Below are 16,760 nucleotides of genomic sequence, written 5' to 3' on the forward strand. Positions count from 1 at the left end.
CAACAAACACTCTAAGTGGGTCTGGCGTACCACGAAAGATGCGGATGCTGAAAAGCACCTCATACCCACTGTGAAGTATGGGGGTGGGTCAGTGATGCTGTGGGGCTGTTTCGCTTCCAAAGGCCCTGGGAACCTTGTTAGGGTGCATGGCATCATGAATGCTTTGAAATACCAGGACATTTTAAATCAAAATCTGTTGCCCTCTGCCCGAAAGCTGAAGCTGGGTCGTCACTGGGTCTTTCAGCAAGACAATGACCCTAAACATATGGCCAAATCTACACAGAAATGGTTCACCAGACACAAAATCAAGCTCCTCCCATGGCCATCTCAGTCCCCTGACCTCAACCCCATTGAGAACCTGTGGGGTGAGCTGAAGAGGAGAGTACCGAGGAGAGGACCCAGGTCTCTGGATGATTTAGAGAGATTCTGCAAAGAGGAATGGCTGAAGATCCCTCTTTCTGTCTTTTCCCATCTTGTGAAACATTATATGAGAAGATTAGGTGCTGTTTTGTTGGCAAAAGGGGGTTGTACAAAATATTAACACCAGGGGTGCTAATAATTGTGACACACATTATTTGATGTCAAATAATTATTTCTTTATGTGGGATTTTTTCCCCACTGAATAAATGCACTTGTATTGAAGGTTGGATTTTTCTCTTTTTTTCCATTAAGGTCCCATATTATTTAGAAAAAAAATAAAATAATTGGAAGCTAAAAAACACATCTCAACCAGGGGTGCCAATAATTATGGAGGGCACTGTATATCCATCCTTCAGCACGAGTGTGTGTGTGTGTATATATGTGTAAGGATATGACCCCCTGTTTAGAACCGAATACATTATGTACATCCATTCTTCAGTAGGTGTGTGTGTGCGTGCGTGCGTGCGTGCGTTTTGGAGCGAGTGCTTGACCCCATGGTCAGAAGAGTGTATTCATGTCATATTAGACATCCTTGGGTTTATTTGTTAATTCACTTGAGCTTGAAGCCATGGCTGACACACACACACACACTCTTACTCACACACACACATACACACTTACTCACACACACACATACACTCTTACACACACACACTCATATACTCATACACACAAACACACACACACGCATGCAGACTTTTCCACACTCGACCCCTGTTGTTTCCAAACTCCGCCATAGCAACACATGTTGTTTACTTTGTGGCGTCAGACGACTCAACCATTACTCTTACCCTAGTAGACCTACATCCGGACACACACACACACACACACACACACACACACACGCCCACCTACACGCAGACACACACACTCTTACACGCAGACACACACACTCTTCCACACACACACATACACCCTTACACACCGTCTGGACACACACACACACACACACACACACACACACACACACACACACACACACACACACACACACACGACTCAACCATTACTCTTCCCCTGGTAGACCTATATCCAGACACGCACACACAGCAAGGAGCGAGAAGGTCCAGACCTGACGATGATTCTGTTTTTCTTTCCCCACCCTGTGTGTGCGCGTGTCTGTGTGTGCGCGTGTCTCTGTGTGTGTGCGTCTGTGTGTGTGCGCGCGTCTGTGTGTGCGCGCGTCTGTGTGTGTGCGCGCGTCTGTGTGTGTGCGCGCGTCTGTGTGTGTGCGCGCGTCTGTGTGTGTGCGCGCGTCTGTGTGTGTGCGCGTCTGTGTGTGTGCGCGTCTGTGTGTGTGCGCGTCTGTGTGTGTGTGTGTGTCTACAGCATGTCCCCAACCTGGTGACGGGCATCTACACGATGGGCCAGCGTGTGATCGTGTCTGACGTGCAGGAGAGCTTGTTCTGGGTGCGCTACAAGCGGAACGAGAACCAGCTGATCATCTTTGCTGACGACACGCACCCTCGCTGGGTCACCACCGCCTGCCTGCTGGACTACGACACCATGGCCTCCGCAGACAAGTTCGGGAACATCAGCATTGTAAGTGTGTGTGTGTGCGCGTGTGCGTGTGCGTGTGTTTTCCACTGAGCACCCATGAGGGGAATGCCTGTAGTGTCCGTGTCTGGCATGTTCAGCAGCTCAGCATCAATTAGTTAGGGGATTGCCAATGGTGTGTGTGTGTGTTGTGTGTGTGTGTGTGTGTGTTGTGTGTGTGTGTGTGTGGAAGAGTGTTGAGTGTAAACAGGGTGTTGGTTGGCCGTGTCTGTGTGTGGCTGCATCCTCACATCAGCACAACAGAAGCAGAGCTCAGCCCCATCTGGAACTCTGTGTGTGAGAGGGAGAGAAAGAGAAAGACAAAGTGTGCGTATGTGCGTGTGCACAAGCACCCGTATGTGCGTGTGTGTATATGGTCTACTCTGGCCACAGCTGGCCGTAGGGACTGTTTTCTGCGTCCCTGTTTGCTTAGTGTGCATGCAGGGCTAATTGGCCCATGTCTATTTTTATATCTTATGTGTAAGTTGGTGGGAGTGACTCATCTAAGACTTCCTCCAGAGTTACTTGTGATTTGATCTCATATAAATAGTCTGGAGTGAAGGGTGTCGTGTGTGTCTGTGTGTGTGTGTGTCTCTGTGTGTGTGTGTGTCTCTGTGTGTGTGTGTGTGTGTGTGTGTGTGTGTGTGTGTGTGTGTGTGTGTGTGTGTGTGTGTGTGTGTGTGTGTGTGTGTGTGTGTGTGTGTGTGTGTGTGTGTGTGTGTGTGTTGACTAATTCACAAACAGAGAAAGGAGGTCACACACACACACACAAAGTGGACGTTGCTCGCTGAGCTGTCTACCCGCTGAGTCGTTTAATCCTTTAGACACAACCACAAAACAAACTCTTACAAGACGTAAAAAAAACCCACAATATTGCTGTGTACACAAAATGGCTTTATTTTTTATCTTAATATCTTGTCTCCACACTTTGTGTTCTTATTTCAATACATAAGCGTGCTGGTAGTCTTTCTAATTGGGCGTTGTTTTTTATTGTTTTGTAAGAATAGGGACACTTCTCGCCATACTCAGTATCTATACATGCACAGAATAGTCAAACAAGCTATTAGCTTTAATCGGGCTAAGTAGTTATTGAGAAATCCCAGTATATGCATAGACTGTAAGAATTAGTGGACGAGGTACGTAATGCTCCAGGCTTCAGACCCACTGTACTTACACAGTAAGCAGGTGTTATATTATTCGCATCTGCCTTTTGGTGATAGTTAGTTAATTATCTACCATCTATAACACAATTTATTTCTCTTTCTCTACTCTTTAGCACATTGAATAACAATAATGTATGATAACGTGCTATGCAATTGATTGATTGATCGATTGATTGAGATATACCAGTAAAATATCAAAATCTTCTCTCTCTCTCTCTCTCTCTCTCTCTCTCTCTCTCTCTCTCTCTCCCTGCAGGTGCGTCTGCCCCCCAACACCAGTGATGACGTGGATGAGGACCCCACTGGCAACAAGGCTCTGTGGGATAGAGGCCTGCTCAACGGGGCCTCTCAGAAGGTCAGCACTCCTCTCTCCTCCCGCTTCTCTTGCCTCCACATCTCTCCATCCACCCCCTCTTCCCTTCCTCTCCTCCTCTCTCCTTTTTTCCACATTCCTCCATTCATCCCCTATTCTCCTTTCTCTTCTCTTCTCATCCCTCTTCTCTTCTCATCCCTCTTCTCTTCTCATCCCTCTTCTTTTCACTGCATCTGTCCCTTCTTTTCTCTGCATCTGTTTGTCAGTGCATTCTCCCACATGTGCCTCTCCACATCCTTGTTTTCCCACCGCACCAACTTCCCATCCTCCTCATGTTTTCCTCTCCTCCTTTCCTCCTCCCATCTCTCTCTCTTATTTTTCTCTCCTCCTCCCATCTTCCCATCCTGTCCTCCCATTCTCTCCTCATCAAATCTTCCCATCCTCTTGTCCTCTCAGCAGAGGAGAGGAAAGCCCCAGTGGTGGCAGGAGTGCCAAAAGCCCCACGTTTAGCGCCCAGCCCAGCTCGCGCCCAGCCCAGCTCGCACCCACTCACTCACTCACTCACTCACACACACACACACACGCACTCACAGCCCTGTGTCCAGTTCCCACAGGACAGCCTCTGGCCCGGGGGCATGGGGTGTGCGTGCGTGCGTGCGTGCGTGCGTGCGTGAGAGAGAGAGAGAGAGAGAGAGAGAGAGAGAGAGAGAGAGAGAGAGAGAGAGAGAGAGAGAGAGAGAGAGAGAGAGAGAGAGAGAGAGAGAGAGAGAGAGAGAGAGAGAGAGAGGTGGTTAGCCACTCTCCTCTTCCCTCCTCTGCCCTGGTTTGTCCTGGTTCGTCTGGCCTCCTCCCATTGTGGGTCGCCCAGTTCAGCTAGCATAGCCTCCAGACATCTGCACTCTGGCCTACTGTGCTCTCTTCTCCTCCTCTCCTCCTCTGCCTTACTCTCCTCTCCTCTCCTCCTCTCTACCCTACTCTCCTCTCCTCCTCTCTGTCCTACTCCGTTCTCCTCTCCTCCTCTCTGCCCCACTCCACTCTCTTCTCTTCTCTCCTCCGCTCTCCTCCTCTCCACCCTACTCCGCTCTCCTCTCCTCTCTGTCCTACTCTGCTCTCCTCTCCTCCTCTCTGTGCTCTTCTCCTATTCTCTCCTCCCCTCACCTTCTCTCCTCTCCTCTGCTCTTCTTTCTGCTCCTCTCCTCCTCTCCTGCCTCCTCTCTCCTCTCCTCAGCTCCCCTTCTTTTACCTCTCCTCTCCTACCCTCTCCTCTCATCTCTCCATTTCTCTCCTCATCTCTTCTCCTCTCCTGCCTCCTCTCTCCTCTCCTCCCCTCCCCTTCTTTCAACCTCCTCTCCTCCCCTCTCCTCTCATCTCTCCACTTTTCTCCTCCTCTCTTCTCCAATCTATGATCCTATGCTCTCCTCCTCCTCCTCCTCCTCCTCCTCTCCTCTCCAGTCTCTGCCATGCCCTCAGTTCTCCCCTAATGCCCAGACAGACCAGGGTGATCGGTGTGGAAATGTGTAAATGTTTAGGTCGACACTTTGGAAATTCCCCAGAGTGGCTTTGAGATTTTATGCAAGTATGACGGTCTGTCTGCAGCGCCAGATCGTTTGTGTAGGGTAAGCACAATTTTGGTGTGTGTGTGTGTGTGTGTGTGTGTGTGTGTGTGTGTGTGTGTGTGTGTGTGTGTGTGTGTGTGTGTGTGTGTGTGTGTGTGTGTGTGTGTGTGTGTCAGGAACTTAGTGGCTTGTGCCTGTGGTTTTGAGGTGTGTGCGTATGTGGTGTTTTGTGTTAGACATCTGGCTCTTGAGAGCTTCCTATCATCTCCTACAGCTGATCTCCACCCTCTTTATACTTCATTTATAGCTTCTATTTTCCCTTCTGCTCATATTCTATTCTTTCACCCCACCCCTCTTTTCCATCCCTCTTTCTTTCAACCCCCCGTTTCTCTCCTCCATCCTTGTCTGCGTTTCTTATTCAACCATATCTTATTCACTCTCTCATCCCTCCATCTCTCTCTCCACAGGCGGAGGTGATTATGAACTACCATATAGGGGAGACTGTGTTGTCTCTGCAGAAGACCACTCTTATCCCTGGAGGCTCTGAGTCCCTGGTCTACACCACGCTGTCAGGAGGCATAGGCATCCTTGTGCCGTTCACATCACACGAGGTACACACACGCACGCACGCACACACACACACACACACACACACACACACACACACACACACAATTTCTGCTCTGCACCACTTATTCTGGTGGCATAGGCTTACTGGTGCCGTTTACCTCTCCTGAGATACACATGCACTAGCATGGCGTGCTGTGCTAATAGAAATAGATTTTCAAATATAGCTCTAAATGCCATGTCAATGTAGAATATGCATTGTGTGTAAGGGGTTGTTAAAGTACTGGTTTCATGTCTCAGGGGCTATGGGGGTTGTGTGTGTGTGTGTGTGTGTGTGTGTGTGTGTGTGTGTGTGTGTGTGTGTGTGTGTGTGTGTGTGTGTGTGTGTGTGTGTGTGTGTGTGTGTGTGTGTGTGTGTGTATTCTATATTGTTTATTGCGGTGAATAGAAGTGGATTCCTGGAAGGCTTGTAGCGTAGAGAGCACTGGACTGCAGTCCCCCTCACTCCCCCCAGTTTCAAGCAGCCGTTACGAGGATAAACACTCTTCCGCTCGAACACTAGGGCTTTAGAGCGGTGGTCATCCACACGGACCACAAAGCACCAACATAACATATAAATACCCCTCCGTCATTGTAGACGTTTACAGTTTTTAACTCATTTAACCCATTTAAAAAAAAACGCCTGCTACATGCCTAAGCTCTTTTTGGAAAAAAAAGGTGCCCTCAGCCTATTAACCTCTTAAAGTTCGGGGTGGTCGGTACCGGGTTCAATGACTTTGAACTTGAACTTGATCTTCATTCCGCAATTGTTTAAAATCCAGGTGGTGTAATAAACCCAGGAACATTATATATCATTGGAAAGCTTAGAACCTCAGGAACACACCTAGCACTACTATACAGGGATTTGAACATATTGTATGTGCATTATTATCAATTTATTACACAATGTCACCTTTCAAATTTGACCCCCTCAAGCACCCCTCGCCTGATGTCTCCCTACCTTCCTAGGATGAGTGGACATCCAAACATGAACATATCCTTATCAGCATGGTCTCAAAATGTCTGTTACAATCCAAGGTTTATGAGAGTGTAGTCTTTTTTTACTTTATTTCAACCAAAAGTTGTACAACTCCAGTCAAACAAAACCACTTTATTGTGAAAAAAATGATCATGTTTTTTCCCCTCAGGAATTGTGCTGTTTTTGTCCACACTTCCATATTTTTCACATGATCAATGATATTCCACATGATCCCCAGACTCTGCTGATTACATGGGCAGCACTGGGGTGGCTCTGTGACATTCCTACCCTGAAAAACAAGTCTTAGAAGAGAAGTAGGCAGGTCCTGTTTTACACAGCTTCGTATTGGCCATTGAGAGTAAATAGAATGGAGGCCAAAATTCTATTTCATTGTTGAAGCCAAGTTGGAGCCAAGGTTGGACCCAAAAAGACCAAAAAATGGCCAAATCCCATTCATTCCTATGAGAGACATAAAACCCTGTATCTCCCTTAAATGCCTCTCCAGGGGGATCATTTTTCGCTCAACTAGTAGGTCCCCTTGCTCTCCAACTTACCAGGGTGGTGATTTTTTGTGGTGATTAAGGCTGTAACGATACACCCAACCCACGATTCGGTTTGTATCACGATATATGACCCACGGTTCGATATGGCCCACGATTTCACAAAAAAAATTGAAAAAAAAAAAAAATTGAAAAAAAAATAATAAGAAGAAAATAATTATATATTCTTTGTAATTAATATATTTTTTGCATTTACCTGCCTGCATTAATTTTGTAGGTTTACAAGGCTGAATAATGTTGCAGATATAGGCTACCACTGCAACCTGTTCCCAGGTGTTGACATCAAAACACAACACAGAGAAATAAGGGATATTAGTTCACCAAGGAAAAATGCTTATAAATAGGCTAAGATCATATGTAGAGAGAGAGAGAGAGAGGAGGGTCAGGGTGTATGGTCATTGGCAGCTGTCTTACTTTATCAAACATAGCCTATCCAATTAATATCCAAACATTAAAACAACACAGGCCATATATCGTCAGGAAACATGTTGTATTAAGTTAGGCTACTTAAAGAAATGCAACACTTAATTTTGATTAGGCCTAAGTTAAATATTTCCGTAGCTCTTTTTGATCGTGCAGCAGCGCGTGCCCGCCTACAATCAAACCTCGAAATGAACCTCAGTTAGTTCTCACTGCTACGTAACGTGCACGTTTTTCGTTTCGTTTTGTAGTTTGACATTTTATCAAGAGCCAGAATGAATGCAGAGGCTGAAATGGAGCATGCTTTCTGCTTATACAGGCGGTAATTTTACAATATAGCCTAACATTACTGTGGGAAGAAATAATGCTGCCTAATATTCTGCCTCAACGTTCGTCCGACTAAAGGGGGATTCATACTTGGCGTGACTGGTGTAAAGGGGGATTCATACTTGGCGTGACTGGTGTAAGTCTCCTTCATACTTCACTCGCGACCTCACTCGCGACCTCACTCGCGGCCATCACGTGACCCAAAATGACGTCACACGCCGTGGCGCGAGCTGCCGTGTCCCGACGTCGTGCACCCCACATTTTTTGTAACATGTCGTGCGCCACCAGCGACCATGCAGGTAGGCAGACAAAGCAGGAGTTGCGAAGAGAGGCTACAACTACTGTAGGCTACTACAGAATGGATCCTGCACCATTTTGACGATATAAAATGTCATAGAGAGTTATTTTATCTTCTCTCTTAAATGTTGTTCAGTGAAACAATTGTTTACTTTGTTCAGAAGCACGTTGTGTTCGGCGATATATTTAAAAATTCTGCCGCCAGAACAATGCTCTCACATGGTCTTGGAATGATCTGGCAATGTAGGCTACAAATTAAAAATATGTTTCAATGTGGTAAGTCACAAGTCAGACGTTCAGTAGCCCTACAGCAGCCGTGTTTGGCTTTCTATTTTATACATCCGTAGAACTCACGCTGCCGTTTCTCTCATGAACAGCAGAGGGCACTTCCGACAATGCGAGCGAAAGCCTTCTGAAGTATGAATAGTCTGTCGCAAGTGATGACGTCATTAATGGTTCTCGCGCCACACGCGACAAAATGCGCACGTGAAGTATGCAGAGCCCTTAAGTCTCCTTCATACTTCACTCGCGACCTCACTCGCGACCTCACTCGCGCCATCACGTGACCCAAAATGACGTCACACGCCGTGGCGCGAGCTGCCGTGTCGCGACGTTGTGCACCCCACATTTTTTGTAACATGTCGTGCGCCACCAGCGACCATGCAGGTAGGCAGACAAAGCAGGAGTTGCGAAGAGAGGCTACAACTACTGTAGGCTACTACAGAATGGATCCTGCACCATTTTGAGGATAATAAAATGTCATAGAGAGTTATTTTATCTTCTCTCTTAAATGTTGTTCAGTGAAACAATTGTTTACTTTGTTCAGAAGCACGTTGTGTTCGGCGATATATTTAAAAATTCTGCCGCCAGAACAATGCTCTCACATGGTCTTGGAATGATCTGGCAATGTAGGCTACAACAAAAAAAAATTATGTTTCAATGTGGTAAGTCACAAGTCAGACGTTCAGTAGCCCTACAGCAGCCGTGTTTGGCTTTCTATTTTATACATCCGTAGAACTCACGCTGCCGTTTCTCTCATGAACAGCAGAGGGCACTTCCGACAATGCGAGCGAAAGCCTTCTGAAGTATGAATAGTCTGTCGCAAGTGATGACGTCATTAATGGTTCTCGCGCCACACGCGACAAAATGCGCACGTGAAGTATGCAGAGCCCTTTCGGGCACCTCCCTACAAGCGATTCCAGGCTGGTTTATAGGCAGGCGGAGCATCTCGTGCGCTCTCTCTCTCTCTCTCTCTCTCTCTCTCTCTCTGCTCCAACGTCAAACTCCACTCGCAATACATCGCGCATGCATGAATAAAACAAAAATCTTGACACGTTTATAAAAGCCTTCTTGGTCTGTTGTTCATTTGTCCTTCACCTTCCGATGTTTGCCCAAGTTTTTCGTCTCACGGAGGTTGCTGAGGCAATGGATAACAACAACGTGCTGGTTGGAAGGAGCATGTTATATGAGAAAGGGGTGAATGGAACTGTTACTCGAACGTGTGCGCCCTTTTTCTACTGGTCTTTTTAAGTGCATATGCAAACTCTTGCCTGTATGTTGCCTGTTGTGTTCTACACTGAGGGTAACAACTTTAAAAGGGCACATCGCGATTCTGTGAGGAAGCTTCGCGATAGGGGTTCGTGGGTCTGCGTACCGCGATCCCTCGGTTCGATGCAATATCGTTACAGCCTTAGTGGTGATGTTTTATTTTAGAGAGATATTAAAAGTTAAATTGACCAATGAGCATCAGAACATGGCTTGATTGACCGTTAGAAGTCTTGTTGTTGTCCAATCAGCACCTGCGTTTGGCGTTGCTAAGGTGGAATGTAAGTTGGAATGTTCCCAAATCTGGCTTCAAAGCGTTGAATGGCAAATAGCGTTGATTTGGCGTCCATTCTATTTACTGTCAATGGTATTGGCTCATTTGCTTTGAATGACTGCAGCTCCCTCAAAGCAAGAGCTAGAAACTCCATTCAAAGACTGAGTGATAGCCCAGAGTCCAGGTTTTCAAATGAGTCATATAGCTCTTCTGTATTACACCCAGGGACAAAGGAATCTCAAATCTGCTCAACAATACCCCTTTCTTACCATGTTTTTACTGTACATAGTGTACAGTACCGTACAGTACTGTACAGCAACATCTCTGTAATACTACCCAAAAGGCATATCCAACCATGGCTGATTACTGTATAACACCTCCAGGAGTATGCTTTCATATGTGACTATGATAAGGTTTCTATCTCAAAAGGTTCTTGTACAGTAAGACCTTATATGGGGGGTGCATTTTGACTAACTAAAAAAAATACAAAAAGACACTTGGTAAAACGCATGTGTATATCCACACATAATTGTCTTGGTAAAGGTCATATATAGATGTAGCAAGTTCTCCTTTGACAAACAGCTTCAGTAGACCTGTGATGAAGTCTTAAATATGTTTCCAATGCCAAATGTATCAGCTATACTGCTGAAATGTAGTAATTTCTAGGGGGTCTTCATGAACGCATTTCAGAAAAAAGATGTTCTAACCCCTGTAAGTCCTTGGCAGTACATCACAAAATCTTCCTGTCACTTCCTGAAGATTCTACAGAGTCTCTACTTTCAAATGGTACCAGCCACTTCATGATGGGTCAAAGTATGCAGACACAGGAAGCATCTAAGTAGACGTTGTGCAAAACTTTAAAAACACTCAAAAATAGCCCCGAAGCTTAAGAGGTTAAAACCTAAATATCTCGGGCTCCGAAGCACATAAAAATGTGAAATAAGTTGCATTTAAAAGCAGCTAAGACCCTTTTATTGCATTAGAATGTGTTCGTACAGCTCTAACATACCCACATTTTTAATTTAAAAAAAAAAAGAAAACTCAATCTCATGAGGGTAAATGCTGCGTTCATGCAGCTCCAGGCAGCCAGGGTAATGTTGCGTATACGCAAGGCAAGTTTATTTATATAGCGCATTTCATACACAGATGCAACTCGATGTGCTTCACAAAGTTAACAAATGTAAATGAAAGGAAACAGGGAAGATAGAAGGAAATAAATTAGTCAAAAATCATTTAAAACATTAAGATAAAACACAAGGTAGAAATAATACTAAAAAAAAAAAATAATAATAAACATAAAAATAAAAATAATAATAATAAAAAAATAAGAATGATATGTAACTTAAGCTAGGGGAAAGCATCTGAGAACAGCTTTGTCTTGAGTCTAGATTTAAAGCTATCAATAGTGGGTGCATTTTTTTACGTCATCTGGAAGCTGGTTCCAAAGCTTTGAAGCATCTATGGGTTACGGGCCAGCCGCACCTACCTGGCCCCAGAATGGTGCTGTTGCCGGGCCAGAACGGTGCCGTCTCTGGTTCCTGCAGCAGTTGTACCGAAGCGCTTACTGTTGGAACAAGTCTCATTACTGTAGTTCATTTATTTTCTGCCTGTTACCTGGAAGAACCTGCTGACCTCAAGATCAAAGCAGCCAACAAGGGGTTAATGCAACAGGTTTTGCAGAGTTTTGCAGTGTGTGCTAATGCATGCTGTCGTTACTAGTAGTATATAGGACCAAAGTGTCTTGATGCCTCAAACACAACAAAAAACAAAATGTCAAATGTAATGAACTTTGCACCACTGTGTGTGTGTGTGTGTGTGTGTGTGTGTGTGTGTGTGTGTGTGTGTGTGTGTGTGTGTGTGTGTGTGTGTGTGTGTGTGTGTGTGTGTGTGTGTGTGTGTGTGTGTGTGTGTGTGTGTGTGTGTGTGTGTGTGTGTGTGTGTGTGTGTGTGGTGAGTTGAGTTGAGTTGAGTTGAGTTGAGTTGAGTTGAGTTGAGTTGAGGCTTGCTGTGTCGGTGGATTGGGTTGGATAGAGTTGAGGCATGCCATCATAGTGTGTGTGCATGTTGGGTTGAGCCATATCATAATTGTGTGTGTGTGTGTGTGCATTTGTCCTGCAGGATCATGACTTCTTCCAACATCTGGAGATGCACATGCGCTCCGAGTTCCCTCCTCTCTGTGGACGAGACCACCTCAGCTTCCGATCATACTACTTCCCTGTCAAGGTGAGACGCCCACACATGCAGACATACACACACACACACCCACCACCTCAGCTTCTGGTCATACTACTTCCCTGTCAAGGTGAGATGCCCGCACATGCAGACATACCCACGCACGCACGCACGCACGCACGCACACACACACACACACACACACACACACACCACCTCAGCTTCCGATCATACTACTTCCCTGTCAAGGTGAGACGCCCACACATGCAGACATACACACACACACACCCACCACCTCAGCTTCTGGTCATACTACTTCCCCATCAAAGTAAGGCACTCACTCTCTCACGAACGCACACCTCATCTTCCCATCATACTACTTCCTCTTCAAGGTACACACACACACACACAGACATCTCACCCCCGGCTGTGCACCCCTGTAGCCCCTCAGGGAGGGTAAACTAATCAGACACTACAGGTCTAAGTATAGAAGACTATGTGCACGAGTCTGCACACACAGCATGCTAAACATGTGCTCTGTGTGTGTGTGAGTGAGAGAGCGTCTGACCGACAGTGCATAAGCGGCACACTAGGCTTCTGCTCAGGAAATGTGTTTTACACGTACAGCCTGCTAGACATGCACTGTCTACATTTGAACGACAGGCCCAAACAGGTCAATAAAATGAAGAGAAGCTGGGCTACTTCACAGTGACTAGACCCAGGGATGACTGGAGCACTCAGCAACTTTTTTAGAGTTTTCTTTATTATTTTGGTGCACAAAATGACTGACGTTTCGGCGCACCTGCGCCTTCCTCAGAGTCAAAAAAGGTCAATAAAATGGTGATCTAAACAGGCCGCTAGTTACACCAGTGAAGTGCAGCAGTGTACTGTAGCTTTACTTCACTTCCTGCAACAGAATAGTCTGAGATCCAGCTGCACCAGCAGCAGCAGCACCAGGTGCGCCCTGCACCTCTCACTATCTCAGTAACATCTCAGCGCATCGAGAATATCACAACTAGGGCTGGGTAAAATAATCGATTTAATCGATAATCGATCAATATCATTTAAAATTCACATAATCGATTCACAGGGCACAAAATCGATTTTTTTTTGTTCTTTTTCTTTTTGTTCTTTTTGTTTAATTTACGTCTATAGAAAATACCCAGTAGGTATTACTCAATTAGGCCTTGGCCTACTTATTACAAATTAGCAATCTGTTAACACTGACAAGCCACAGCCCTTTGACGTTTTTATATAAAAATAGGCAACAGCATCTTTTGGGGGAAATCCTTGCACCAAGAAGGGAACGGATTGAATCGATTCGGAATGAATCGAATCGAATCGAATTGAATCGTGATTAATCAATTCAAAGCCCTAAGAATCGAAATCGAATCGATACAGGAACATGGCTGTGATACCCAGCCCTAATCACAACTATGATCCAATGACTGTGTGTGTGTGTATTTAACCTGTGTATTTGCATAAAGTTGCAAAAAGTTGTGTGGGCACACTGGGCACAGAGCTGCAGTACATAAACTTAAAAGTGTGTGTTACATAAAGTTGCATGAATTTCCATCATTGCACCATTTCCCATCAGTGTTTACTGAGCAGTAAAAGAGACTCCTCTTAAACAGACCGCTCTTTTCTTTTTCTTTCTTTTCTTTTTTTTTTTGCAGGATAGAAAATCTGTTTATAGCCAAATGATAGTGAGCAGCGAACCTTTGCTCTCAGTGTGTGTCAGGCATGTCACACCTGTCTTTGTTTTTTTATTTCCTGGAACGTGAAGGTGTATGTGTGTGTGACCCTTCGGATGTATTTGTCTACTTATGTGTGTGTTTTCTTGTGTGTCGGCTCTGGTGTGTGTATGTGTATTCACGTGTGTGTGTTTTCTTGTGTGTGTCGGCTTTGGTGTGTATGTGTATTCACGTGTGTGTGTGTTTTCTTGTGTGCAGAATGTGATTGATGGGGACCTGTGTGAGCAGTTCAACTCTATGGACCCCCACAAGCAGAAGAGCGTAGCTGAGGAGCTGGACCGCACGCCGCCAGAGGTCTCCAAGAAGCTAGAGGACATCCGCACACGATACGCCTTTTAACACGCATGGAAGCACACACACACGCCACATACACACACACACGGACACACACGGACAAGGACACGGACACACACACAAGGACACGGACACACACGGACAAGGACACGGACACACACACAAGGACACGGACACACACAGGCATACACCTCAAACACACATGCGCAAACACACACACATGCAAACACATCTCTGGATCGTGGAACTTTTATGGACAATGGTTTCGTTTTTGTTTTTTATATGTATGTGTGATGAAATGTGGAACAGACAGACAGTGCAGGTGAGTTTTATCTTCTTCAAAAGTAGTGAATCTTCACAGACAGGACATAACTAGTGATTGAGATCACCGAGAGAGAAAAAAGTAAGTTAATATGTATTTTACGTTTGCTCATTCCTTTTGGGTACTGGCAACGAAGAAAAAAAAACAAAGTTCACTGGCTGAAATACTAGACATCCTGTCCTGTATACAAGACCGACAAATTTGTGAAATAGTTTCTTGTTTTGTACGTAATGAGGTTTGTGGTCGGTGGCAAAGGCCACGGTGTGCTGACTGAGTGTCTGTGTGTTGGTGAGCGGCGGAGCCAGGCCAGAGCAGAGACTCTTCTCTGCATGCCACGCTATGCCAAGCCAATCTTAGACCCCCAGCAGCGATCTTGTAAATAAAGTCTTTTTTTTTTCTAACAGTGTATTGTACAACTTGTGTTGGTGGATCTGTGTTTGTCTATTTCCTGGAAAGTGAGGTGGTATGCATTTGCGTGGGCGTGGGCGTGGGCGTGGGCGTGTGTGTGTGTGTGTGTGTGTGTGTGTGTGTGTGTGTGTGTGTGTGTGAGTGAGTGAGAGAGAAATTGAACACTATGCATTATCACACCACCCACGTACCCAGTCCACTTTGGCCCCGGCCAGGCAGCCTCCAGACCCCTCTGGCCCCAGCCAGGCAGCCTCCAGACCCCTCTGGCCCCAGCCCGGCAGCCTCCAGAGCCCTCTGGCCCCAGCCCGGCAGCCTCCAGAGCCCTCTGGCCCCAGCCCGGCAGCCTCCAGACCCCTCTGGCCCCAGCCCGGCAGCCTCCAGAGCCCTCTGGCCCCAGCCAGGCAGCCTCCAGAGCCCTCTGGCCCCAGCCAGGCAGCCTCCAGAGCCCTCTGGCCCCAGCCAGGCAGCCTCCAGAGCCCTCTGCTCCTCTCATCCGTCAGTCCTGAGTCCTCTAGTCCAGTGGTGCTCAAACTGTGGTAAGCGTACCACTGGTGGTACTTGAGACATCTCTGGTGGTACTTGGAAGAATTCATTTTTTGTGCATTGATTTGAAGGCTGATCAAGTTGTTGCAGTCGAAAATGTCTGTTTGGTCTCACATTTTGTAATACTGTATTGAACTGTATGAATCTGAAAACATAATGCAGAATAATAGGTACAAGGCAAGCAAGACATTTTAAAACAAACTTGAACTGAATGTGACCGTAGCTTTTGATGCCGTTATGAACCTCTCCTGTACTGACTGGCAAAAGTTAATATGGAAGGCCTTTGCTGCGATATTCTAATGTTGGTTGTCAAGGTGGTACTCGGAGACCTCAATATTTTCTCGGGTGGTACTTCACACAAAAAGTTTGAGAACCACTCCTCTAGTCTTCACAGATATCAGCCTCATGAGCCCTCTACCCCTCAGAGCCAAGGACAGGTTACTGCACAGGCCTACCAGGCCCTGACCCCGGGGCCTAAGAGCCAGTGGGGCCCTAAAGCATAGGCCTCTGTATTTCCATTCTTATCATGTGTTTAAAATTACACTTTTCATAACTGCATTGTTACATTTTCTCAAAGGAGAAACCCCCAAACCTGAACACCTAGTCTCTCTAAAACACTCATTAAAAATTAAAAATTAAAAAAAAAAAACCTAGCAACATCCATGGATGGGGGGCCTTTTTTGTTGTCTGGCCCAAGGCCCCACGGAATCATTATCCGTCCCTGCCCATAGCTCTTATCTGGTTCTGGAGATGTGTGCTCTTCATCATTGTTGGGCCCTCTGAGACTTCACCTTGCCTGCTAACTGAGTGCAGATAGAATAGACTTCAGAGTGTTCTGAGGGCACAGGGTTGGTGTGTGTGTGTTTGTGTTTTAGACTAATGTGCACAAATAACACATTACACGAATTCCTAGTGAAGCCCTGGCTGCAGTTTCCCATCCAAATCTTTAGCCTCAGCTGCACTTCTGTTGAGGTCAGGAAGCAGGGCCGGATTAACGCACAGGCTAGATATGACTGCAGCCTAGGTTCCCGCACTTGCCAGGGGGCCCCCACAGGCTAGATATGACTGCAGCCTAGGGCCCCCCACCACAGGCTAGATATGACTGCAGCCTAGGGCCCCCCACCACAGGCTAGATATGACTGCAGCCTAGGGTCCCCCACTTGCCAGGGGGGCCCTGGTTGGCCAAAAGTGAAAAATTGCATTGTGACTAAATGCAGTATTGAAAAACTAATTTGCCATGTTGAGTAGGCCTACAGTTGTGAATCTTGTTA

General features: G+C 46.1%; 1 protein-coding gene across 1 annotated transcript in view; it reads left to right on the forward strand.

Moving 5' to 3' along the window:
* sf3b3 (splicing factor 3b, subunit 3) overlaps positions 1-14,944 on the forward strand; it is a 53,972-nt gene extending 39,028 nt beyond the window's left edge. The window contains exons 24-28 of the mRNA XM_063197537.1: positions 1,750-1,962; positions 3,376-3,474; positions 5,456-5,599; positions 12,115-12,219; positions 14,121-14,944. Of these exons, the coding sequence (XP_063053607.1) occupies positions 1,750-1,962; positions 3,376-3,474; positions 5,456-5,599; positions 12,115-12,219; positions 14,121-14,261 (702 nt within the window). The 3' untranslated portion in view covers positions 14,262-14,944. The remainder of the gene's footprint in view (positions 1-1,749; positions 1,963-3,375; positions 3,475-5,455; positions 5,600-12,114; positions 12,220-14,120) is intronic.
* The last annotated feature ends 1,816 nt before the right edge of the window (positions 14,945-16,760 follow it).

The sequence above is a fragment of the Engraulis encrasicolus genome, chromosome 4 (genome assembly GCF_034702125.1).
Source record: "Engraulis encrasicolus isolate BLACKSEA-1 chromosome 4, IST_EnEncr_1.0, whole genome shotgun sequence".
Lineage (NCBI taxonomy): Eukaryota > Metazoa > Chordata > Actinopteri > Clupeiformes > Engraulidae > Engraulis > Engraulis encrasicolus.